Source organism: Protopterus annectens, chromosome 8.part0 (genome assembly GCF_019279795.1).
Source record: "Protopterus annectens isolate FY-2018-M chromosome 8.part0, PAN1.0, whole genome shotgun sequence".
Classification (NCBI taxonomy): Eukaryota; Metazoa; Chordata; order Ceratodontiformes; family Protopteridae; genus Protopterus; species Protopterus annectens.
The window spans coordinates 1,322,547,574-1,322,575,338 of record NC_056741.1 but is presented as its reverse complement, the minus strand read 5'-3'; the positions used below and the strand labels follow the sequence as shown (position 1 = coordinate 1,322,575,338).

Below are 27,765 nucleotides of genomic sequence, written 5' to 3'. Positions count from 1 at the left end.
CGTTTCCAAATGGGAGTCAACCTGATGTGAAGGGACAACGGCTTTAAGAGGATTGACTATTGCATCACTAACGTCCACTGGAGGGCCCACATGAAAAATATGGCTAGTGGAACTAACGCAATAACTGCTGACGTGGATCCTAGGACCAATTGAGCCAGGGGGGCCTGTTGGGCTAACAATTCCTGTACCTGATTTCTCAGAGTGGCTACTCTGTGTAAAGGAAGATAAGCTATCTGATCCCTTGTGTTGAGCTGCGTACCTATAAATGCCAGGTTCTGTACTAGAGCCAGGTTGGATTTGCTCATGTTTATGGTGATTTCCAGAAAGAGAGAGAACTGAATTAAGTAATCCCTGGTTTGGATTAGCTGATGCCTCATGGGAGCAATCAGGAGTGAATCATCTAAGTATGGAAACACCTGGAATCCCCTGAGCCTCAAGTGAGTTGCTACCACTGCCATGCATTTGGTAAATGCCCAGGGGGCTGTGGTGAGCCCAAAGGGCAGTGCTCTGAATTGGTAATGATTGTCTCCCAGCTGGAAACGGAGATATTTCTTGGACTGCATGTCTATTTTGATGTGATAGTATGCATCCTTGAGATCTGTCGAGTACATCCAGTCGTCCTTGTGCAGCACTGGCAGAATGGACTGAACTATAAGCATTCATAACCTCAAATTGTTTATGTATTTGTTCAATTTGCTTAGCTACAGGATGGGTCTTAGGTCCCATCTTTTTTGACACCAAAAAGAAGTGGGAGTAGGTTTCAAATCCTCTTTGTTTGGTTGGGACCTCTTGGAGGACTCTCTTTAGCAACAGTTGTTGGATTTCCTGTGCTGCCTGCTCCCTTTGCTGGGTGGCATGTTGGTAAGGCTTTTGGAGTTTGGGGGAGAAGAGAAAAGGAATGTAATAACCTCTGGATATTATGCTTCGCACCCAATGGTTTTGAGTCAACTGGGTCCAGGCTTTTGGGTGCAAAGCTAGTCGGCCCCCAACTGCTTCCAGAGATGGACAGTTGGGCACTGCTTTAGGAGCACTGGTGGGACTTATTGGGAAAGGATTCCTTAAAGCCCTGGTTCTGCGGAACCCCTCTGCTTTTAGAGCAGCGTCTACCATCAAACCCTCCCCCTCTGCTTCTAAAAAGAATTTCCCGAGCAGATCGGGAACCTCGTCAGAACCCTCAGATCTTGAGGTGTTGGATCCGACATAGGAGCCAACGAAGGTGGAGGAGAGATGGTAATAACATCCCCTGGATCCAAAGGAGCTGTTGGATCCAAAGGAGTGGCAATTTCTTCGGGTCCGAAGAAGTCGGATCTGAAGATTTCTTCAGCTTCTTAGCCTCAAGAGAGTCCCTCGGGGAAGCAGGGAGAGACCTCTTTTTAGCCCGTTTTTTGTCAGCCAGAGAGGAAGAAGACAAAACCAAAGAAGGGGTCTGAACTTCTGGAGCCAAGGAGGGAAGAAGGCCCCTAAGTATCAATTTGTTTCTCTGGTCACCTTACGCATGCAGAGTAAGTGCAGCACAAATAGTACAATCCACATTTAAATGATCAGCACCCAAGCAATGCAAGCACTCCTTGTGGGCGTCCTGGTTTGGGATTTTATGCCCACAAGAAGTGCAGTGCTTGAAACCAGGCGATGGCTTGTCATCCATGATCAAAAGCCTGCCAAAAACAAACTGTCAAACCTATCTCATGAATAGAAGCAAGGTACTGCTGCAGAACTAACTGCAAAAAAAAAAAAAAAAAAACAGGTAAGATTTAAGTCTAAAAGTTTTAAGTTTTAAATGTTAAAGTTTTAAGATCTAGAGAAAGCTACAACTAGTCAATTTTTTTTTACAGGAAAGCTTAATACAACACACACACACACACACACACACACACACTAGAATGCAATTTAAGTAGAAATTAGCAAAAAAAAAAAATCCCAAAGAAAATATCCCACAGCTTGAAAGCACGAGATCCGCATCCGGACATTAAAGCGGCAAACGAGATCTGAGGTATTTGGGTGGATGCAGGACATTATGGGTAAGAGTCTGTACATCTGCACAGCAAACCGTCTGTCTGAACTCCTTCAGAAAACCCAGACAACCTTCTCCAGTACCGAAACTTTGATGCTAAGCAACCATCTCGCTCTCAGTGCTAACAAAACAAAAATCATGATATTCTCTCCTTCGAGAAATTTCACCATAGACAAAGCTCCTTTAAAATAAAATGCCACAGTAACACTCTAATCGATATTGTACCTAACACCAAACTACTCGGAGTCACCATTGATGAACATTTAAAATTTGATATCCACATCCAAAATAATATCAAAAAACCCCATCAAAAATTAGGTCTGCTGTATAGACAAAATCACTATCTAACCTCTTCTATCAGATGTACTCTAGCCTCCTCCTACCTGCTCCCCTCTCTTATCTATGATGCCCCTCTACTTACTCATCTCCATCTTAGCATAAAAAACAAACTGGAAGCCTGCTATAACAAAGTCTGTAAATTTGCTACAAGGTCCAAATACTCCACCCATCACTGCCATTCCCTCCACTGGCTTGAACTTCCTAATTACCTGAAATTCATACAACTCACCACTACTCACAAACTCATATTCCAACTCTCCATCTGCCCCTCTCTTTCATCTGTCTTAACCCCTTACCTCCCCAGTTATACTGTTAGATCCGAAAACCAAAACCTCCTTAAAATCTATAAACTGCTTCGCCCTCCTGGCCAATTACTTTTATCACACTCCTTAGCTAAACTATGGAATTTTCTCCCCCCTTCCCTCCACTGTACTCACAACCACTCTAATTTCAAATCTCTCCTCCATTCTTATCTTACCTCAAACTGGGACTGTTCCTGTTCCCTTCTCACCTAAATTACACTGTCATCTCTTTCAAACCTCCCTTTAATGTCATGTACTATCACCTCTGATCACTAACATTATTGTTAGAACAAACACTAAACTTGTTTAAACACTTTGTCTTGCACTTTTAATTGTATTATCTGTATTACTTTTGACTTCATCTTTATTTTAACATTTGTATTCTTTAAACGTATACTCCCTGATTTTGTATTTGTATTTTAAATTCAAGATTTATGCCTTTGTATACTGTATATTCCATATTTTACTTATGTTATATTATGTTAATTGTTTTTGGAGCTTTTTTCCATAGGCCTCCACTGAAAATGGGCTCTGCATGGCCCAGTGGACTTCCCCAGTCATCAAACTGGAAATAAATAAAGAGGGAGGAGCTTGAAAGTCGGATCCAAGTCTGTCAAATGTGGTCGAAACCGATTGAAAGGTCGGATCCAAGACCCTATCATGAGGAGGAATGAAGAAGACAACATCAGAGCTTTTGTTATACTTACAGCAAGAAAACTATACCAAGCAGGGTAAAGACCCACTGTACCAGGGCCTGGGTTTCATCTTTGGCTCTTTGGAAAGGGTTTGAATCTGAAAGTATTGTAAAAGCAGCAACTTGATCACTGTGCATACTTCTACAAAGCACTACAAGCTTACTTCCTTCTCTAGGTCTAGATCTGGCCTTGTTCGGCAAGAGCTCCTGGACTTTTCTCCTTCCACCTCCCAAAATTGTAAGCTGTAGTAATCTACCCACATGGCTTAGGCTTCTGCGTCAGTGATCAATATGAAGAACATAGTACAGTTCTGTTAGTAAACTTGCTATAACAGTAGATGCTTGAATGATCACTGCTGCAGTAGCCGCTCCCTCTCTCCCTCCATCCCTTTTGTTTCTTGGTGTGATGTTTATACCAGTGTGTGGTCATTTATTTTTTGTTCTTCCTAGCATTGTTCTTTCAGGGCTCGGCCTCCCTCTCTTGTAAGTGGGAAATCTCTGAAAGACTTGGTGCCCAAATTTGTCTTTTAGTCAGCTTAGCTCAAACTGCTAAATAGTTTGCGCACATGGAAGGTGCCCTGAAGCTTTGGAAGCTGGCCGGGTGTTCTATCCTTGGCAGGATATAACACAGAGAGAGAGAAGGCAGTGATTATTTGAACATCTACTTTTATGGTAAGTTTATTTACACAACTGTACTTTCTGACTTTTTTTTTCCTGTAGGTATCCAGCCTGACTTGTTCACAGTAACTGGATTATTGTAGTTAGTTTTTGTATGTGTATCTGTATGTAATTGTATTTGCCTGTCTGATCCAGATTATGGCTGGAAAGTGTCTTTGGGCCAGCCCCCTTACCCAGTTAACACATGTTAAATAAATAAATCAGTAAAGGTTATAAATTAGCTGTTGAATAACCTGCTACAAGTAAAAAGTACTTTAAATGTTGAGCTCTGAGCTTTCCTCAGTCTTGCATACTTTTGTACAATGTAATTTTTGTCATTGTGATTGATTTTTTTCTAAAATTTCTGTTGTTCTTGTGGCCATGTTTTGAGGGCACCCCTCTGGACAGCCCTGGTGTTAACCTAATGATCTGATGACCTGTAGCATTTCTTTTCGAACTTGTGTGAAGTTTTGACTTAAGTCCTAGCAGTATTACTGAACTTGATTAGCTATAGGGCAGTGCTGCATATTTTCATCTGTAGTGCTTTAAAAAGAATCAATTTGTGAACAAACACTATATTTTACTGTATGCTGTACTGGCTCTTCTTAACATAAATAAGCCTTAACTACTTCCTTACCTTTTTTATCTACTGCCCACTTATTATTCTTTGAAAACTAAATTCATAATTAGTGATTGCTGTTGACTATATCAGGCTATTTACTTTGTATAATCCAGTTTTGCTAATTCTTTCTTTCCTCTGGATCATTATTTTACTTCTAAAGATGTTTATTTTGTAGCTTCGATGTAGCAGATTGTTAGATGTGGCCCAGTGAAGACGGCAAGATCAAAACCTCAGTGCTGGCATATAGTTTTGTCAGAATTTGTAGATCTATTTTTGTAGAGGATCTGGTCTTACTGATTGCTAAGCCATTTTTATTAACTATTTATAAATTCCCAAACATACAATAAAAGTAATCTTGTTCCTAGGCAATGAATAAACTAGTTTTGTGGCCTGTATATGTAGCTTTCTTTTGTAACTTGTGAGTTCCTGAATTTGTCAAATCTAACACACTGTTTTTATTTACAGACATGTCTGCATGTTGCTGCTGGTCAAGAGTCATTCCAAGTGCCCTCAGAAACAGAGAACACTAGCATGGATCCTGAGGAGAGGTGGCACCAGAGAGCACAGAGACTAAAGGTTAAATAATTTAAGATATAATGATAATGAGTAAAAAAAAAAAAAAAGTCATGAGGAATAGTACATCTCTATACCAGCGCAGATGTTGCTGCAATTAATATCACTGTTGGCCCATTTTTCATGTCAAAAAGAAACAGAAAACTAAACAAATCTTCTACTCCTCAAATTTCTTTGGACAGAGGTAATTTACTGGGTCCGGCTCAGGGTTTAATTCAGGCTATTGGTCTTTCTTATGAACTAGTTTTTGGTAAAAGAAAGATTGATGCATCTTTTCCTGGAGAGATTCAAGATTCTGAATCTAGACAGTAAGATAAAGGGACAGATACAGGAGTTTCTCCTCAGATTTCTGATTCACACTCAGAGGAGAGCTCAGTTTCTGATTCTCACTGTGATTCTCACTGTGGAGATTTCCCTTTCTCTGAGAATATCTACAGAATATGCCAGTGTTTTCAGTTTCTCAGTCCCTTACTAATACTGCAATGTGTTACAGAAGGAATTTCTAGAACTTTCACCAATTCCTCCTGTTCTGTCAGCTTTGGAGGATGTGTGCTTTTCTTCCTGCAATTTCCTGATAGTCGGCCAGCTGCCCCTAAACAGGCAGATAACATGCGTATAAAGTTTGTCATTCTTTTAAGTTTTTATATATTCTCCCCAAATCTGACCCAGCAGCTATAGCTTTAGTTTATCCTACTGCTGCTAAACATTTTGTTAATTCCAGTCCTACTTTTTCTGGTAAGGATGGGAAGATTATTGATTAATATGGGAAAAAGTGTATGTTTCTGCCACTTTAATCTTCAGAATTTTGAACTGTCAGGTTCATATGATAGTTTGTTCTGACTAATTTGACACTATGAGGAATGTTTTGTCTGCACTTCCTTAATATGAAGACAAATCTGCTTTAAATAATTTAGTTTATTGTATTTTATAAATCACTACTCATTGTTTACAGTGTTCGTGTATGACTCAGTAGCTACTTCTTCCAGGACTGTGGCCATTGGTACTGTTTTGAGGAGGTTTGCCTAGCAGCATTCTCAGAAACTCCCAGATGAAGTTAAAAATGAGATTCTAAATTTTCCTTTGGATAGATAATTAGTTTTTGGCCTCTCTGCACCAGAGGTGATCAAAAAGTACGATGAAAGGGATAAGTTGATACAAACTATCTCTAAGATTCTTCCTTTTCCAGATTTTTAAGGGATTCTCTAACATCTCATACAGTTTTGGCAAAAAAACAAAATAAACAGTCTTAACAAAATACAGGTAAACAAATGTTTAAGTGGAAATGGCAAGGGGGTTCTGAAACAATTTCTATAATTTCCTAAAACCAAGGACAGTCTAAGAAGTCAGAATGACTATTTAAGGGACCAAGTCCCTCCCTCCCACCCTGGCAGTCCCTTTTCCCTTCCAGAAAGTCTGAATCTCGACTTTTCTCTTTTGCAACAGATAGTTTCAGACAGTTAGGGTCTGAAATCATTCATAAAGGTTACAGATGACAGTTAAAGGAAATTCCTCCTCTCCAGAGGGAAATCCCTCATCCACCATACCAGTCTCATTTATTTCTCTGTCCTTCATAACATGCTATCCTAGGGAGTGATAGAACCAGTTCCTCCTTCCCAGGTGGTAAAAGTTTTTTTTTTCCAAGGATGTTTTTAGTGCCAAAGAAAGAAAATGCTTGAAGGCCAGTTCTGTATCTTTCTTTTCTAAATCTGTTTGTTTTAGTGCATAAATTCAAAATGATGTCACTTCAGAACCTGTCACCTCTTCTTCTTCATTCATCTTTTCTTATAAAATTAGATTTAAAAGATGTTTATCTTCACATCCCTATTCATTCAGACTTCAGGAGTTTCTTAAGGTTCTTTGCATCTGGATCACATTATCAGTTCTCTGCCTTACCCTTTGGACTATCCATTACATTAAGAGTGTTCACAAAGTGTCTACCTCCAGTTATAGCTTATTGTAGGCTGCAGGGTATCCACACTTTTCCATATTTAGACAGCTTGCTTATATTTACAGATTATTTTTCAAAGTGTCAGGAATCTGTCTCTGGGTGTGAGATCTCTTACACAAGTTGGGATTCTAAGAGAGCATTCAAAAGGCTTTTTGACTCCTTCACACAGGATTGTGTTCTTGGGGTGTCAGCTAAACACCTCTGTTCAAATAACTTTTCTTCCACAGGTTAAAATAAGCCTTTATCTAGATGTATTTCTAAGGTTTTCCACTCAGATTTCCATCACTGTGAGGGAATACCTCAGGATTTTGAGTCTCATGGCATTTATGATTCTCATGATACCTCTGTCAAGACTCCACATGAGAAAGATAGAATGGTACCTCACAAGACATCTACAACAACTGGAAAGGCCACAGAAATACCTCACAAAGAGGATTACCGGTCTCAAACAGACCATCTCAAAAAACTCCAGCTTTACTCCGTCGCATATCGCCTACTCAGAGGTGATCTCTGCCTAACATACAAAGCCATGTCAAACCCAGAACTGCTGGGAAAGAAATCCCAATCCCTCCGAGCTACACGCTCTAGGGACCTAAACCTTGTCACCACAATAAACAGAACATGCCAGAGGGATAGATTCCTGTCCCAGAAACTTCCCATACTCTGGAATAAACTACCTATCTATATCAAACAAAGCTCCTCATTAGCACTCTTCAAGAACAATCTTGATGATTGGATGGGAAATAGGAAATTCACCCAGGGGATCACCTCTGTGGCTCTGCTCGACAGTGGCACAAGAAAATAATTTTCTTGGGTGGCAAAAGCCAGGGTACCTTTTTGGCTGGGCTTGTATAGGTCCCAGGGCCGATAGCCTAGTGCCTACCTATGAACCTATGGTATCTGAAGTCTCTTTGGCCCTAGCACCAACATCCCCTGTCCTTTCAAATTCCAGTGCTGAGGGTTGTCAGGAAGGAAATCACTTTGTTGGAGACAGCAAATATCCTTCAATCCTGGTCTCTCCTTCCTCCCTGTTCCAAATCAGTCTGTCACCACAGACGCCTTGGACTTTGCTTGAGGAGCATTTTCAGGAGGGATATTGGTGCAGGGTGTGTGGAACACAAATGACAGAGGCAAGCAAATAAATATAAAAGAGATGCTAGCATGGATCAAAGCACTCAACTCTGTGAATCATCTTTGGTCCTTGGGACCTGTTCAAGTTATTACAGACAAAACCAGAGTCATGTGATACATCAACAAGCAAAGGGGAACTCCTTTGCAGTTAACCATGTTATCTTGGGATACAGCTTCACAGCACATTCTCACTTTACAGGCATCTTACTTTCCTTCAGAACAAAATGGTGTGGCAGACAAACTGAGAAGGACAAGAACAGACCCCCACAAATGGAAATTAGATCAGTGTCTTCCACAGTTTAGTCAATCTTTGAGGAGTTCTTCAAGTAGACCTATTTGCCTTCTGTCTGAACAGTTCGGTCAGCTGGAAAGATTTTGCTCCAGGACTCCATGCAGGAATGCCTAGAAGACAGATTTTTTTCCCTGGACAGGAATGTTCCTGTATGCATTTCCACCCTTTCCACTGATATTCATGGTACTTCTTATGATTTAGAAGGAATCCCCCAAGATCATTCTGGTGACTGCCTTCTCACCCAAATAACAGTAGTTCTCCCTTCTTTTGAAAATGCTCAGGGACAATTCTCAAGCTTCCTCACATAATGGATCTACTCACACAAGATCAGGGGCGTTTGATACAGCCCGACCCCAATCAATTTAATTTGACTGCCTGGATGATAGGGTCTTAATTCGCTTTAGGCACCTATTTACTGAGAAAGTACAGCAGGTAGTAATGGAGGCAAGAAAGTGTGCTACTAGAAAATCATATATTAGCAAATGGGATAGGCTTTCTAGTGGGTGCCAGTGACATAACCAGCACCCTTTCAGGGCTAGTTGTTCTCTGGTTTTACATTTGTTTGAGTGATTATCTTATGGCCTTTCTTAGTCCTCCCTCAAGTTTCATTAATTAGCCATGCATGTCAAAATGTTTTTGAAAGGGGTTTTACATAAGAGACCTCCAAGAAAACCAGTGGCTCCTCCTTGGGATCTTAATTTTGTGTTAGAGAAGTTAACACTTGCTCCATTTGAACCAGCTTAACATCAAAAACAGTTTTACTGATTTCTCTGACCTCTGCAAGAAGGGTGTCTGGTTTGCAAGCTATTGTGATGAGTCAACCCTATCTCATTTTCCACACATAGGGACAGGGTTTCATTAAGAACTAATCCTTTTTTATGCCTAAATTAGAATCCGAGTTTAAGCCAAAGCACCCCTCTCCCTGTTTTCCTTTCTGAACCTAAAAATGAGGGAGAAAGAATACTCTGTATGTTGGATACCCACAGATAGCTCCAGTGCTATCTTGACAGAAATACATGTTTCAGATCTTTAGACTAGTTGTTCTTTTGTAAAAGTAAGAAGGGACAACCTGTATAAAAATGACTGCTTGTAAATGGCTGTTTAAAGCCTTTTGTTATACTCACCACAGCTTAGCTATTCCAGGCAGGGCCAAAGCCCACTCTACCAAGGCCTTGGCTTCCTCTATGACTTTTTGGAAAGGATTGGATTCTAGAAATATTCTAGAAACTTCATCATGATTCTCTGCATATACTTTTACAGACCACTAAAAGCTTGATTACTTCTACAGGTTTAGATCAGGCTTTACTGGAACCATTCTCCAGGGGTTATTGGACTCTTCTCCTTCTACCTTCCAAATATAGTTCGCTAGGGTGAATTACCTGAATAGCTAAGACTATTGCCGCAGTGATCAATATGATGTAAGTAAACTTACCATAACACTAGATGTTCAAACTATCAATGCTGCAGTAGCCTGGCGATGTCCAAGATGGTTGCACATTGAGTAACAGCTTATTTCTAGTTCTCCCAGTGTGAAAACAGAAACTTAGCAGAGAAGACCAGTAGACTTGTATTTATGGTTAATTTCAGTAACTGGCTAGTCACTGTCTGTATGCCAAGAATAAAGAAATACAGAAGACCTACAAAAACTCAGCTACAAAAAGTGAGGAAGAAACACTGACTGGGGAGAGTTCTCCAGCTGTTCATCAAAAAGCAATGCAACCTTCAGACATGACTTCCAGTAACCTACAGGAAGATACAAGACAACTGCATACAGACCTGGTTAAAAATAAACAAAACACTGATGGAGTATATCAACACAAACAAGCTAAGTATGGAAAAAAATGGAAGAAACTTTAATCAGATATTCAGATGAGATTATAAAGCTGCAAAAATCAGAGGTCAAAATAAAAAAAGGCTGGCTGAATATGAGACTGCTCAGGAAGAGATGTTTCAAAAAATAATAGAATTAGATGACAGAGCACATAGGGAAAACCTGAGATTTTCAGCTATACCAGAGAAGCTGGAAGGAACAGACTGCATTAATGTTATGAAAGCACAAATAAGCAACTGGACTGGTATCCCACAGCAGGAGTTGTTGGTTGAAAGGACACATCGTATGTATGCTCCAAACCTGGCTATAAGAAAGCAGCCTAGGCTTTTAATATAAAGATGCAATCCTACCAACAGAAGGAGTTGATTCTGACAGAATTGTGGCAGAAGGACAAAGTACTAAAAGTGGGAGACAGCAGACTTTGTGGAGAATAATTCCTCATTGTACACCAAACAGAAGAGGAGCAAATTTATTCCACTATTCAGGGAATGCCAAGATGCAGGTGTGAGATTCAAACTGCTGTACCCAGCTGTCTTCTAGATATTATTCCCTGGAGGGACAAAATAATTTTTTGATGAAGTACATGCTAAGGAGGAAATACAAAAGTTTGTCCAACAAAAAGTGAGCTATGAAACAGAAGGAGATTCTGCCTCTTGTTCTTCTGATAATAGAGATCAGAGAAAGACTGTACCTGTGAAACCTTTCCACTGTTTCAAAAGAAAATGCTGGAGAGCAGGAAGGGAGGACAAAAGTTGATTAGAAGAATCACGAGTACATTGGAAATGAAAGAGAGACAGGATTTCAGAGATGAACAGTAATAAAACTAGGATTACAATGCAGAAATTATATTTGTAAAATATGACAGAACAAGAAAATCTTGTGGGGGACTCTAAAGCATATGCCCTACTCATTAATGTTCAGAAAAGTGCTTTGGGGAGGGCAAGAAGAGGAAAAAAGTTAACTGTAATTAATGATGTTTTTTTCTTAAATAGTACCAATTTTGTGACGTGTGTTTTCTTTACATGCTATAAAGCAAATTCTTTTTCAATTATTTTTAAGTGTGATGGGGATTGTAAACAGGTGCTGCTGTTCTTTTGTTTTTCTTTTCTTTTTACCGTCTCACTGTCTTATTGTTCAGTTTTAAGAAATGCAGACACTGCAGTGTTTAAAAAATTGGTTAAAAAGCGTGATAAAAGAGAGATTAATGTGATTTTTCTCATTCTTGCATGGAGAAATAACTGTATTAAAGACATTTGATTGATTTATTAACAAGTTTTAAGAACGAGCAAGCAAATGAAAGAAAACATTGAATATTATGAGGCTTTTGTCTAGCAAATACATGTAAGCTCAGTAACAATTCTGCAACTGGTCTTCATGTTTCCATGGAAACAGTCTGATAAAAAAAACTGGCTGACTGGTCCTCATGTCTCTATAGAGACAATCTGATAAAGAGAAACTGGCTATAGTCTGGTGGAGAGTTATTGTCTGAGGGAAAAAAGAAAAGAGAAATTGGCTAACAAATAATGTTCTCTGAAAGCATTCATGTTTTTTACCAAAATAGATAATGTTCTCTGAAAGGATTCAGGGGCTTTCCCAAGGTAGTTAATGTTTTCTGAAAGTATTCAGGGGTTTTCCAAGCTGGGAGAGCTGATAAGACAAAAACAAATCTGAAGTAGGATATTCATTTGTCTGCAACCTGTGGGTTATGGATCCGATATCGGATCCGAACCGGCATGGTTTTCCAGCTATGGATCCAAGCTCTCAGCTCCTCCCCTCACCCATAATGCCCTGCTCTACCCTCTTGACCTCAGATCTCGTTTGCCGCGCTGGTGACTGGATTTGGATACATAGCTCTCAGCTAAGTGGTTTCTATTCTTGTTAAAAAATAGAGAATTTTTGTTTTTTTCAGTGATTCTGTGTGAAAGTTTAGGTTTCCCTTTCTTAATAGTGTATTTTGAGTTTTTCTCGAGTTATATTAAGTAGTTTTATTCCCTCCCCTCGCTAGAGTGTGTGTGTAGGCCTGTGTGTCTTGTTGTTTTAAATTACTTTCTGTAGTTTTGAGTGTTTAGATTATGGCTGACCAGCCTAAATCTTTTTTTTCTAAATGCACCGAGTGTGGCAATAAGCTGTCACCGGCTGATGGCCACACTCGTGTTGTCAAGCCTGGGGTTGAACACCTCACATCTGGATGCTCCATTTGTGCAGGGTTCAACCCCAGGGCAGGAGGTCCAAGCTTGTCTTGGCGGGCCTTCTGCCGCCTGACTCGCCCGCCTCCGCCTTCGGGACTCCTGTGGACACAGTCCTGTAGCACCCCTCCTGCTCCTGGGACTCAAACTCCCGCTTCTGGAGAGGAGAGGGTTATGGTTGTAAAGACCGGAGGGAGAAGCACCACAAGCGGGCCGAGACCTCTGTTTCGGCCCCGCCAGCCAAGCGGGCTCTCCCCCCGGAGTCGGTCGGTCTCCTCCTTCTCGGATCCGGTCCCCTAGCTTTTCACCGGGTCCTGAGGAGGAGGAGACCGATCTCCGCCGAGGCTATCGAGGAGGCATTCCAGGCCTACCTCGTAGCCACCCATAGCCTTTCTGATGCTGATCTGGACCGGATGATGAGAAGGTTCATCCAGGCCCAGATGCAGATGGGAGTGGGGAGCTCAACACCCTTTTAGGCCTATTGCTCCTTCTCCGACCCGCTATCCGGGTTCGGAGCAACTGGAGCCGAGCAGCCGAGCCGGGAAGGTCGGAGCCGATAGTACTGGTACCGGACCCGACCCTGCCCTCGCGGATCCGATCTCGGAGCCTGGATCCGAGCTGATCCGGGGATCAGTGCTCCTTCGGGCGCCTCGGATCCGAAAGCGCCGCCCGATCCACTCTTCGGATCCGAGGGGAGCCGATGTCGGATCCTTTGGTCGAGGTCGGCTTTTGATGTAGTGGAGAGGGCTCTGTTGAGGGTCTCCGGACCCCCCTCTGCACTGGGCCAGGCTTCCACCATCCGCCCCTGGGACAGCCCCAAGTTGCTCCCATGGAGCAAATTGCTGCTTGTGAGGACTCCTCTGATAGCCCCCAGAGGAGGCCCCTCAAGTCGCAAAAAGGAGGCACATTGACTTCTCACTGAAGACACGGACTTGGAGGAAGGGAAGGCTCCCCACGGTCACCCCGAGGATGTCTCCTTCGAGACATCATGGAAATGGTGGTCTGCCCCAAGTCTTCCTCGGACGAGTCCGTGTTCTTGGAAGCATTCGAAGCGGGCCGTCTACCTCTTGGGTGTCTCCCTGGTGGACCTTATTACCACCAGGGCGTGGAAGGAACCGACACCGTGGAGCCAATTCCCAAAAGACCGGATAGGATCCTTAGCCCCTCCGACAGGACCCATTGGAGTAAGGGGCCTCCGTAGATGCCATGTTGACGGCGGCCACAAAGAGGGAACTGGCTCAGGAGAGTCCTCAGTCCACCCACCGAGCAAGGAGTCTCGATGATGGACCGCTTGGGGAAGCGGATGTTCAGTTCAGCGACCTTCTCGTAAGGCGCTGAACTATTTGGCACACGCTATTCGGATGCAGCGAGATCTTATTAAGGAATACGCTGCATCCCCTGAGTCCATTTCGGAGGAGGACAGAGTTCTGCACTCCAAAATGGCCACTCTTAGGTCAGTCACAAATACTTCTATGCTACTCTCCCATGCTACGGAGGCGCCGCTAGAGCTGCGGGACAGGACTGGTCACTAGACGCGCAGGCCTGGCTCCGCCACTGCGATTTTCTGAGCCCTTCCTTTGATGGTTCTGCTCTGTTTGGCAAGACCGTTCGCGAGAGCTGACCCAGAGCGAAGGACGGAAGACGCTGTCTGTCTGCACCCCAGAGGCCCTATTCTAGGAACCAAAAGGGTCAGAAGAAGATGTGGTTCCGAAGTCGCAGCAGTCCCAGCCTGCTCGGACAACCAGTCCTTCCGTGGCAGAGGAGGACAGGGAGGACGCCCTAGAGGCAGAGGGGCTCCCAGAAACTTCGGGTCCAGGAACCTTTCTCTGAACGCAGCAACCCTGAGGGTTGCCCGACTGCTCTACTCTGGAGGCAGTCGGGACGTTCGGGGCACCTAGCGGCATGGGAGTCCATAACATCGGACCGCTGGGTTCTCCGAATCATATCCAGGGGATATCGCATTCCTTTCCTTCACTTCCCAAAGTCGAAATCCCTCCCAGACGTTCCACCCGGTCAACGGGAGGCCGCTTTGGCAGAAATTGGCCATCTGCTAAAGAAAAGAGCCATCCAGCCCGTTCCCCCAGACCAGATCGGATCAGGGTTCTACTCCAGATTCTTTTTAGTGCCAAAAGACGGGGAACTAAGACCAATCCTAGACCTCTCTCTCTTGAATCTGGCAGTCCCCAAAGAAAAATTCAATGGTCACTCTACAATCTATTCTCCTTCTGGGAGAAAATCACTGGATGTGCTCGATAGATCTCAAGGACGCCAGACTACCACATCCTGATGGACAGGCTCCAGGAGGTTTCTCCGCTTCCGGCTGGGAGCCAGTCACTACCAGTTCCGGGTCCTTCCCTTTGGTCTCACCACAGCCCCCAGGGTGTTTACCAAAGTACTAGCAGTGGTAGCGGCCCACCTGAGGCTTCAGGGGGTGCAGGTCTTTCCCTACCTGGACGACTGGCTCCTTACCGCCCCAACAAGGCATCTACTTCTCTTGGCGCGAGACTCCTTTCTCCATCTTGCTCCATTTCTGGGCATCACAATAAACACAAAGAAGTCCAACCTGGCGCCCACACAGCTCTTAGATTTCATAGGGGCCAGACTAGACACAAGGAGTTTACGAGCCTTCCTCACTGCGGACAGGGTTCTAAATCTGCAACTCCAGGTGCGGGCCATTCTCCATTCAAGCTCTGTTCCAGCGGAGTTGGTCCTGAGGGCTCTAGGGTCCATGGCTTCGGCTATAGCACTTCTTCCTCTTGCCAGGCTCAATATGCATTCTACAGTGGACGCCTTAGTACAGTGGTCATACCTTGCTCTCCCATGCATCATCCCATAGCGATCAGCAAGGCTTGCAAGCGGTCCCTCTTGTGGTGGCTCCACCCCGGATCTGTCGCCCATTTGTGCTTCTCCTCTCGCCACGGTGACCACGGACGTGGGGCACGACAGTCCAAGGCACGTGGAACGATTCAGAGACCTTACTGCATATCAATGTTCTAGAGATGAGAGCGGTGGACTTTCTTCCCTTGGGAACAATTGCGATTCAGTCGGACAATATGTCTGTTGTCTGGTACATCAACAAGCAAGGGGAACAAGGTCTTACCCTCTTTGTCGAGAGGCCATGAGAGTTTGGGAATGGGCAATCTCCACCAATCGCTTTCTCATAGCAACGCACATTCCGGTCGGTCCAACATCCTAGCGGACAAGCTCAGTCGCACCATTCTGACCCCTTACGAGTGGTCTCTCAATTGTCAAGTAGCTATTCGCACGGTGGGGAACCCCTTCATGCGATCTTTTGCTTCTCCCTCAAACACCATAATACCTCCTCCCGGAGGTACCCCAAGAGACGCACCCGGTCTTCTGTATGCCTATCCACCCTTGCCTCTAATGCTGCAAGTTCTTCAGAAAGCCTCTCGGTGGGTTGCAGAATGATTCTCATTGCTCCATTCTGGCCTCGACAGATCTGGTTCCCTTCCTAAGGTCTCACTCGGTGAATCCTCCTTGGATTCTCGATCCCATTCGGATCTGATATCCCATCCATCCCGCATTCCTCCTCCGAACCTGGACAACCTGAAGCTGACCGCTTGGCTGCTCCAGTTCCACTCTTGATAAGGACTCGGTATTTCTTCACCGTAAAGGCTATTTTGGTGGCGGCTCATAAACCATCCACTAGAAAGGTTTACAAGCAAATGGAAACGTTTCTCTGTGTGGGCGGAGCGGCAAGGCCTAAATCCCTTCACGGTTCCTCTCCCTGTAGTGCTTGATTTTCTAACCTCTCTCTTTCATGAAGGTGCCAGCAGTTCCACAGTCAAAGTTCAACTGGCGGCAATTTCTCACTATCACATTGGTCAAGAGTCTAATCCTCTTATGTCAGTCAAATTGTGCAAAACATTTCTTAAAGGTACTTTCCTTCTCAGGCCCCCTATAAAACAAGCAGTTCCTCCTTGGGACCTTTCTTTGGTCCTACAGGCCCCCTTTCGAGCCCGCTGCCCACGTGGATCTCAAGTTCTTGTCCTACAAGACAGCCTTTTGGTAGCCATTACATCAGCCAAGAGAGTTTCTGAACTTCAAGCTTTATCAGCTAAACCTCCTTACTTGGTATTTCATCCGACCCTCAGGACCAACACGTCCTGACTTCCTAAAATCGCTTCTGAAGCAAACATCAATCAATGCATTAAGGTCCCTGTTTTCTTCCCTAAGTATGAAAACAAAGGTGAATATAAGCTACACTCTAGATGTTCACAGGCAACTTAGATTTTATCTCAACAGGACAGCTGGTCATAGACAATCCGACCAGCTGTTTATTTAAATTCAATTTGGGCAAGCCAATTTCTAAAGTTTCTCTGTCCCGCTGGATTTCACAGTGCATTTTATTGGCTTATCAAGGCCATCGGAGGGTGTTCATGCCCATTCAACCCGGCAGCCTTCAAGGCTAGATTCCTCTAGATGATATTTGTGCAGCAGCCACGTGGGCTTCATCTCATACATTTATTTCTCACTATAAGTTGGATCTTGCATCTAGGGTAGAGCATCCTTTCGAATATCCTTCCATGATGGCCGCCCAAGATTCAGGTAGCTGGGGACTCTGTCCCACAGGTTGCAGACAAATGAATATCCTACTTCAGATTTAGAAGTTATGTACTCACCATAACGCTCCATCTGAGTAGGTGTATTCCCTGGCCTTTCAGTTTCCTGCTTATTCTATGTTACCCTTTTCAGGGTATTGTTGCTTTGGCAAACTCGATCTGAGGTCAAGAGGGTAGAGCAGGGCATTATGGGTGAGGGGAGGAGCTGAGAGCTTGGATCCGATATCGGATCCATAACCCACAGGTTGCAGACAAATGAATACACCTACTCAGATGGAACGTTATGGTGAGTACATAACTTCTAATTCTCGCCTAGTAGAAGTACATGCTGCACCAAGAGTCTTAACATGGATGACCTTTCTTTTAGGTTAACTCAAGTCTCTGAATGTGGCTGTCAGTTAGGGACTTTTGTTCCTATTAGGAGGGTAAAACTTCAATATATGAAGGAGTACATAGTTTTGTGTGTTAGTATTAAGTTAATAGGTTTTAGGGGGGTATTGAGGTGTGTGTTTTTTTTTTTACTTGAGGACTTTCAATAAAACAAAAAGTTTTATAAAATGTGACATAGGCTCAAATAAATATGACAAGAAACAACTGTGTACAAGTTCAACCTGCCAAACAGTGTATGAATGTAACACAAAAGCTGGAACTAGACATTTCACAAAAAAAGGTGTTTTACATAAAAGGTGGGAATAATAACTTTTTCATACAATGATGCTTTCTTTAATGCTTTTAAATGTAAATGGTGTAACAGATAAATACAAACAAGAAAGAGTAGGGAACTATATTAAAAATGTAGAGTACAAATAGCTATGTTACAGGAGACACACTTAGAAAGACTTGGACATGTGCATTTTATAAAAAGGTTTCAGGGTGGTTATTCAGCAGAATACATGGGACAAAGGAAAAGAGGAATACTTACATTCATTTCAAGTGGAGCTCAAGTAGTGATAGAAGAAGATAAAAATATAGTAATGGCAGATTTGTAGTGCTAAGGGGCTACTGGCAAAGGAGGAGGATTACACTGGCATGTATTTACATTCCATCTAAGACTGCTATAATGGAGCTTAAGAAAATTCTGGGAGAAATAATCAGTTTTCAGCAAGGAATATTACTTATAGGTGGAGACTGGAACTTGATTTGCAGCAGTGAGAATGTGTCTGGGTGCCCAGAAGGGAAAATGTAGCAAAGAAGGATAGATTGTTGAAGAATTTATGAAAATATTTGGCATGGAAGATGTGAATTCAGTAATAGGAGTTTGGAGTGAATTTACATATTATTCACCAATATATAAAAACTGGGCTAGGCTAGACAGAATTTACATTTCACAGAAACATGTGCATTTAATTGAAGGTCTTGATACATACCCAATAACTATTTCAGATCATGCGGCAATAATAGCTAAAGTAAAAACACAGGGTAAGGGAATAAATATGAGACATTGGCGCTTTCCCACCTATCATTTGAAAAGAGATGAATTTAAGGCATGGGTAGTAGAGATTATTCAGGAACTGTTAGAGAAGATAGAAATTTCTACTGAAACTGTAGCTAGGGAGTGGGATAAAATTAAGGTGAAGTTTAAAAAATAGGGTAGAAATAAAAAAAGGGGCTATGGCTAAGAAGTAATAAGAATTATTTAGAGGGGCTGACAAATGTGAAAGTATTGCGGAATAAGGGGAATCTCACAGAATAAGAAGAGGACCAACTGCAGAATGCTAGGCAGAAAATAAGGGATTACCTCGATAATATGCATGAGCTTAGAAAGATTGCTGTTAAGCAACTGTTTTTTGATAATAACACTAGAGCACCAAAACATTTAGTACAACAACTCAGGCAACAGAAGGTAGAAAGGGCTATCGGCAAACTTAGGGAGCCTATATCAAAGAAGGTAATGAGATCCTGTAGAGGTATTAGAAATATTTCGGAGATTCTGTGAGAGTGTTTGTAAAGCAGGGAAATATGAAAATCAAGAAAAGATACAAATATAAATGCTTATGGAAGTATTAAATATGCCAAGGTTAGAGGTAGATGAGGCTCAATTACTAACAGTTAGGATAAGAGGAGATTTGATAAAAATTGTGGTGTATAAGCAATCTGCAGGAAAAGTCCCAGGAATAGATGGTATTCCTGTGGAAGTTTGGAAGCTAGGAGGTAAAAAAAAATGATAAAGATCTGGAAGGCTTTGTTTAATAATATCTTAAGAGGAAAAGTGCCACCTTTCTGGAAGAAAGCAGTGGTAGCTGTAATACCTAAGGAGGGTAAGGATCCATCAGATCCAGCTTCAAACAGGCCCATTTCAATACTAAACCATGATTATAAAGTGTTCATGTCTATAATAGCTAAAAGAATGGCAAAAGTAAATCCAAAACTGATATATATGGATCAGTGTGGTTTTGTGGAAGGGAGGGAAACATTTGACAACATTAACATGACACTGATGATCCAGAGGGAAGCAGAATGTAAGAAAAATGCCATTGTTGTCAGTGGGTCTTGATGCAGAGAAAGCATTTGACAGAGTAAGCTGGGACTTTATGAGCAGGGCAATGGAAGCATTTGCATTTACTGAAAAAAATTATAAGGTTGATTAGGAGAATATATGAGGGACTGGAGGTGAAAATTAAAGTGGTTGGGGTCCTCTCTGATAATTTCTGCTTGAGCAGAGGAACCAGGCAGGGGTGTCCTCTTTCCCCTTTATTATTTGCATTATATTTAGAACCATTGGCAAATAAAGGGACTCAGAAATTCAAGGATATAATTGCTATGGTAGTCAAGAAAAGCTGGCTTTATTTGCAGATGATATTATTTTGTACCTGACAAAAGCAGAAAAGGATATTACAGTGTTGTGGAACATTTTGAGACAGTTTCAGATCTTTTCAGGATTAAAATCAATAAAGCTAAAACAGAAGAAGTAGCTGTAAGTTATGTACCCACACATGAACTGTTTCAGGCATACCCATATTTATGGGGACGTATTAAAATGAAATATGTAGAAGTACGGATTAAAAATGTTTCTAGTGTGGCAGTTAAGGATATGTGGGAAGAGACTAAAAAGATAATACAAAAATTGAGAAAATGGAAGCTTTGTTATATGGATATGGAATGTAAGATACAAGCAGTTAAAATGTTTTTAGTCCCTTTAGTCTTATACACAGGTCAGACATATTTTTATCAACCAGAGGAGAAGTTGTGTGTAGCAATTAATAAACAGCTGATAGACTGCATCTGGGAGGGGAAGACAGCAAGAGTCTAGTGTGGTAATTTGAAGGGGTATTTCAGAGCTACACAGTTAAGACTTCTATACATATCACAAGCAGAAAGCTATAATTCAAAATGGAAAGGGATGATGATGAAACATGGGGGAAGCTCAAGAAACAATGAGAGAGGGGGATTTTGGATGCATGCCTTTAAGGAGAACAACAATAATCATGTAGAATATTATATCCATAAAGCAGCAGAAAGTATTCTAGGAACTAAACCAGCATGGGAATGGAGAAAGGAGATGCTGCCAATATGGATAACTGCAATTAGGAATATGGACAACAGGCAAGAGGGGGCCAGAATTTATTTGAGAAAACTTGCAAAGGAACCAAGATATCAGGAGCAAATAACTAGAGAGGGAAATGTGATAGAATGGGAAGACGCCAAGAGTTTATTTGTACTGCAACTTAGAGATTCCCTTCCCTGTCAGGGATTGATATCAGAATATAGGCAAAGAGAAAGAAATAGAAGGGTCCTAAATGAAAGACCAGCAGTGGTAGAGTTTTAATAGAATCTAGAACAGAAGCTGTCATTAAAAAAGGAAGAATTAATACAGTATATCAAATATTACACAATAACTATAAGAATCAAACAGAGAATGTTGTGAAGGATTGGGAAGAGAAACTGGATAAGCAATTCACAAAGAAACAATGAGAGGATATATGTATGTCTCCCAAATATGCAACAAAATTTAAAAGATTTAGGATTTTTGCCTGAAAATGTTTACATAGATATTTTTATACCCCAAGTAGACTCCAGAGAATTTTTCCTCAGGTAAACAATAAATGTTGCAGGTGTGAAGGAGAAGAAAGAGACAATTGGGAACATGTTTTCTGGGAGTGTGGTGAACTGGTAGACTTTAAAGATTCCCTGCAGGATGCAGTGTCAGAGATGCCGGGTGGGTAAATTGGTCTGATGAGGGAGAGGAGTTTTCTGAGCTGTGATACAGAATTGGAATTGCCTGGACATGCTAAGGCCTTGCTGTGTCTAATAGTGGCTGCCAAAAAAGGAATTACTAGAAAATGGAAATCAAAATGTAAACCAACTATACTGGAGGTAGTGTGTATAGTAACAGAGATAAAACAACTGGAATTGAGATCTTTAGAAAAGGGGAGGAGCAAACTGCACAGGAAAAAAATGGGAATTGTGGGAACAATAATTACAAGGGAGGAATGAGGCCTAAATGCAGCAGGACTTAAATGAGCTATGTAATGTTTGAGTGAGAAAGATTGGGTAGATTATAAGTGATGTATAATATTTGCAACTGGGAATGTGTCAGTATGGTTTGTGATGTAAAATGCTTACGACTGGGATTGTGTTGGTGTGGTTTGTTTTCATTTATATAAATGTATGACTGGGTATGTAGTAAGTGGTGGTTTAATGAAAATGTTTCTTGTTCAAAAAAAAAGCAGGAATTGAATAATTTATCTATCCTATACAGATAGGCTAAACACCATGTCCCTCTACTCAATCTCATACAGACTGCTCAGAGGTGACCTGTGTTTGGCATACAAGGTCATTTCAGACCCAGCCTTGATGGAGTTGCTGCATAGCCGTAAGACAAACTCCACTCATGCAACCTGCTTGCAAGGCCTTAACCTGGTCTTTGACATTAATAGAACTTTTTGGCAGGATAGATTTGTGACCCAAAGACTCCCCCATCTGTGGAATAGACTCCCCCTCCATGTCAAGCAGAATACCTCTCTAACCCTCTTTAAGAGGAACCTGAATTGACTGGATGAGAAACAGAAAATATATCCCTGGGATCCCACCTGAGTCCCTGCTGGACAGGGGAAACAGGTGCTGACTTTGAGGGAACATGGGCGAAATTCTTGGCTTGACTTGTAAGGTCCTCCAGGCCAGTAGCCTAGTATCATCCTATGACCCTATGAACCTATGTAATATTGCTTGTGTTATAAGATATATAGCAATATATGTGAAGTATAATGTTTATGTTAATACAGTTTGATTACTTTTATATGAATGTAAATTTGCATGTGTCACAAGTGATAATTCAATAAAGGTGTTTGGAAAAAAAATGCTGCAGTAGCCACTCCCTGTCTCCGTCGCCTGTGTCTTTTGATGTGTGTTAATGCCAGGGTATAAATTCTTATTATTTTTTGTTCCTAGCATTGTCTTTTCAGGGCTCAGCCGCCCTCTGTGTTAGCATTAAAGGTCTGAAGGGCTTGCCTCCCAAATCTGTTTTTTTTTTTTAGTCAGCTCAGCTCAAACTGACTGACAATTTGGACACATGGAAGGTGCCCTGAAGCTTTGGAAGCTGGCTGGCTGTTATATCCTTGGGATAATATAATCCATATAGCTAAGCATACTGCAGCAGTGATCACTTGAAACATCTACACAACTGTGCTTTCATAATTTCCAGTGTACAGAAGTACCAAAATGCTCAAATTGTGTTTTAAGCATTTCCCAAGGTTTAAATCCTTGCACATTAGTTAAAATGTCTCAACAGCAGTACATTTTTTTTCTCTCTTACCCAGCCCCAGTATTCAGTAATAAGCTGTTCTTAAAATAGTTTCTGGTAAGAAATGTCTATTATTAATAAAACTGCCTGCATTCCTCAAAAAATCGAAAATACATAAAAATATTTAAAAATAATTAAAATGGTGGTATGTTCCCCTGTGGGGACTTATCTGCCAGAAATGAGGCCTGTAGCCAGTTGCTATTTCATGTGAAGCCTCTCAGCGGTTATTCCTTGACGCAGCAATAAAGTACTGAACTAATTGTGAGCTTCATTCAGAATGGTGATTTCCTTCCACTCATGAGCTGTCCAGTCATCACTTAAAGTGAAGATGTGGGAGGGATCATAGCTTTGTGAATCTGGCTGGTTATTGTATCCTGGGCAGAATACAATCCAAATAGCCAAAGGCTATTGTAGCAGTGGGAAATTTGAATGTCTGCTGTTATGGTAAGTGCAGCTTACACAGCTGTTCTTTACCCTCATATATACAGTGATTGAGGTATTGGCAATTTCTGAACACATTGCAATAAACAGAATAGTAAAGTATTACATTACAATATGTATAAATTGGGTTTTCAGGTTCTGGATGGTGCATCTGTCCTTTTTAGTATAGTCTATCCACTTTTCAAGAATCAAGATGTAGCTATGATTTCCTTGATGAGGAAGTAATTATTTATTTATGAGATTCAGGCCCATCAGACATTTCTTTTATAAAAAGTTTGGGAGCACATTGAGGTCTGACAGTCAGTGGTCTCAAAGTATGAAAATTGTGACTGATGAAATTCATATTTATATTCATAGCTTCTGTTCTACAGCCACCTGCCTCCTATACGTATGAGCTTACTTGTTATTGAGTCCAGTTCTTTGGTGCAGTGATAAGGCTGTACAGTGCAGTGACACTCTTTCAACCAGTTGACTCGCTTCTTGATGGCTGCATAGGGGCAGGTTGGAACAAATAGGGGAAGGCCCTCTTTCATCCTAAGGAGGATGTGGAACTTATTTGCTGATCAAAAGTCCTTGATTGGAGGCTCAGGGCAAGATACAGATTTTGAAAATGCAACAATAGCCAAACAGGTTCATAGCCAGTACCTGAGAACAAGACAGGTATGTGAAATTCATGCACCCACGCATGACGCAAACACTAGATGCACTGCACAGTGTGATGCCTCTGAACCATTGACTGCATAAGGACATGCTAATACAACCACTCTTAAGTGATCATTCTTCATAATGAGGTACTGAAAAGGTTAATGTTACCTGAAAATGTATCACATGAGGGCACTGCAGTGAACCCTGACAGTCCAGTGGTCATATTCGACCCAATCAATAGATTTTCTATTCTCCTTGACTTGAGTTTGTCAGGATCAAATCAGTTGGTGGTTACGGTCTCCCTTGGTGTCTACTAGGATACTGTTTGTTCTTCCCCCTCCTCAGGCTATGGTCATGACTGACGACTCTGTGCTGGGTTGGGGGCATTTTGAAGAGAGTACTATTCGGGGGGGCCTGGTCTTCAACTAAGGCCAACCTATGCATCAACATTTTGGAGATGAGGGTGCACCTCCTCACATTTTAAGCTTTTCAGGATGTTCTCCCAAAGGATGTGATTTCTGTCCAGATGGACAATATGTCTGTAGTCTGATATCTGAACTAGCCCTCTTTGTTGGGAGACCTTGAGAATCCGACATTAGGTGATTTCAACTCAGTGTTTTCTGAATGCAGTGTACATCCTGGGGAAATGGAAAATCTTATTGGACACTTTGAGCAGGAACATTCTCCCTCCTCACAAGTGGTCCCTGAATCCGAAGGTTGCTACTCAGATTTTTTGACATTGGGTTACTCTGTGTTGTGACCTGTTCACTTCCCTGTCCAACACAAAGTTCAGCAGCTATTATGCCTTAGTTCCTCCTCAGGAACAGTCACCCAGGGATGCTCTGATATGTGCTTGGCCCCCAGGTCTTCTGTATGCTTAGTCTCAGACCTTGTTGATAATAAAGTTTCTTCATAAATCAGCCCATTGCAGAGCGACTGTAATACTCATTGGTCTCATGTGGCCTCGCTAGGTGTGGTTTCCCTTCCTTTGGCATTTCCTGAGATACCCTTCTTGAGTCCTGGATCCCATTCTGGATCTCATTTCTCACCCAGTGGGCTTGGAGCCACCCAATCTTCAAACACTCACGTTAACCACTTGGTTTCTCCAATTCTCTTGAAGGCCAGGAATCCTAGGCTTTCAGACCAAGTTGTTCACATCCTAATGTCTAACTAAAAGTCATCCACTTGAAAGGTGTTTGCTAGTAAGTGGAAAGGTTTTGCCTTATGGGCTGTCTGTCAAGGTTTGGATCCCTTTTCAGCACCTTTGGAGGTGATCCTGGATTTTCTCGCAGGTTTGTTTAACTCTAGGTCTAGCTACACAACAATTAAAGTGCAGCTGGCAGCTATTTCTAATATTCACATTGGCTGCCCTTAAGATTTCTAAGGCCTTTCTTAAAGGGACTCTTCTATTCCATTCTCTGGTGCAAGACCCTATTCCACCATGGGACTTGCCATTTGTGCTTCTGGTGCCAGCTGTGCCTCCTTTTGAGCGTTCTGCTACTGTTGATCTGAAGTTGTTGTCATGGAAGACTGTTTTTGGTAGCCATTACCTCCACTAAGCATGTGTTGGTGTTACATGCCCTCTCTGCTATCTCTCATTATCTGTTTTTTTCATCAAGACAGAGTGGCCCTCAGACCAGACTGTTCCTTTTCACTTAAGGTGGTATCAGAAAATAATTTGAATCTGTTCATTCATTTGCCATTCTTTTTCCCAAATGTTGTAATGGGGTGAATATCTTCTGCATTACCTTGATATTCATAAGCAGTTGAGGTTCTATTTAGATAAGAACAAGGTCCTTTAGAAAATCTAATCAGTTGTTTGTCTTAATCTCTTAAGTATTAGTTAAGTGTTCTTGTTTCCAAGGTTACTTTGTCCACATAGCTTTCTGATTGTATTTCCTTTGGGTATGGTTTGAGGGGAAAGTTGCTGAGTTTCAAACCCAAAGATCATTCCGCCAGACGTATGGCTACTTCTGCAGTCATTTTCACCAGAGCTGCTTTGGATGACATTTGTACAGCTGTAACTTGGGTGGGTCATCACACCGTTGTCTCACACTACAAACTGGATATCCAGTCCAGGTCTAGAGCTTCATTTGGTTCCACCATATTGCGCAATATCCTTCCATGAGATCACCCTAGGGTGTTACATGGCTGAGGACTCTGTCACCAGATGGAAAAAACAACACTGGATATGAAAGTTATGTACTTCAACCCCCCCCCCCCACCCTGCCCCTGCCTTTTTGCCTATTGTTTTACCTCAGGAATGATTGACCTGGGACTCCAATTTCTACTTTTGGCTTCCTGACCTTTTGGTTTTTCTCTCCTGAGGTCAAGATCTGAAAATTTAAGGGGTGAAGAAGGGGTAAACTAGATCTGAAGTAGTTCTAGTGAAGTGGGGGGTTATGGGTAGAGGAAACAGAGCTTACTGAGATGAAGTCTTGAAAATCAGATGGCATTAGATCCAAGTAGGATCTGATAAACCACAGGTTGGACCATATGGAAACAGACAACAAGGATCTATCTTTATGGTGAGTGCATAACTTTCATTTTTCATAATTGACCTACATACCACAAGTAAACATGCTACCATTTTTGAGTATGCTGACGATTCTACACTCATCTGCACTGGCAAAATCCTGCAGTATCTTCATACCCAAATGCAGGAATCCTTCAACTCATAAACCCTTAGAAGACCAAATGTATTCTGTTCACACTTAATACTGTAAAAACAAACCTCTCTTACCATTAATTTTTCTGACCAAACCAAACTTGAAATATAACTCATACTGAGCTCCTAGATGTCATCATAGATGATGCCATGAAATTTGTCCACCAGATAAAGCCAACTATCAGCACAGCATGCAGAAGACTTGCTAAAACCTTACCTGACTGACCTGGCTAGGCAAACTATTTCCTCTACTGCACTTTTACCCACCTCCTTTATGCTGCTCCTGTATTTGTCAACTTGCAAGCTGCCCAAATAACCATACTAAAACAATGGTACGACAAAGTAGCTAAATTTGCAGCTAATATGTTTTATAGATTCCCATCACTGCATGACATGCAACAGATTAATTGGTTAGAATATTCTCACTCTCTGATATTCACAGAACTAAAAACTGTTCACAGTCTTGTTTTCCAACATCAAAAATGCCAAGCACTAAAAATATTATCCAGCCTTACAACCTATCTAGAACTCTCCGATCTACTGACAAGTTTTTACTGCATCCAAGTACATCAAACAATACTGCAGCTGACTCACTGTATTCTTCTCATGTCTCTAAAGTTTGAAATTCAATTCCTGTCACTCAGACAAACTAACAAACAGAAATCCTTCAAACTAGTGTAGAAACAAATAAAGGTCTCATGGCTTTGCTCATAAACCACAGCTGATTAATCTGCCTAAACTATCCTTATCCACTCTGTCCATCCTGCTCTAAAGTGAATGTTTGGCCAGTACTCTTCTGCCTTGTCCTGTACTAGTACATCTGATTGGCCACATGCACTGTACCATCCTCTACTCAACTTTACATTGTTATGAAAGTTTACTTTGCAACTGTCCAACTATTATAAAATACTATGGGTCTAAACTTTGTCTAAATACTCAGCTTTTAAAACTGATTTCATTGATATCAAACCACACTTTTTATGGTTTTCATGTTTTTTGGGTGTGCTGTGTTTGGCTTTTGAGTTTTTGTAGTTTGAACTTTATTAGTTTGTTCGTGTTTTTAGGTGTCATTCATCTGTATTTTGTCAGTGTTTGTTTTTTC

At 41.8% G+C, this 27,765-nt stretch overlaps 1 protein-coding gene across 1 annotated transcript in view; it reads left to right on the top strand.

The window, feature by feature from the left end:
• The window catches only part of LOC122808473 (jhy protein homolog), a 908,782-nt gene that overhangs the window by 852,686 nt on the left and 28,331 nt on the right, over positions 1 to 27,765 (top strand). The window contains exon 4 of the mRNA XM_044079431.1: positions 5,091 to 5,201. Within this exon, the coding sequence (XP_043935366.1) occupies positions 5,091 to 5,201 (111 nt within the window). The remainder of the gene's footprint in view (positions 1 to 5,090; positions 5,202 to 27,765) is intronic.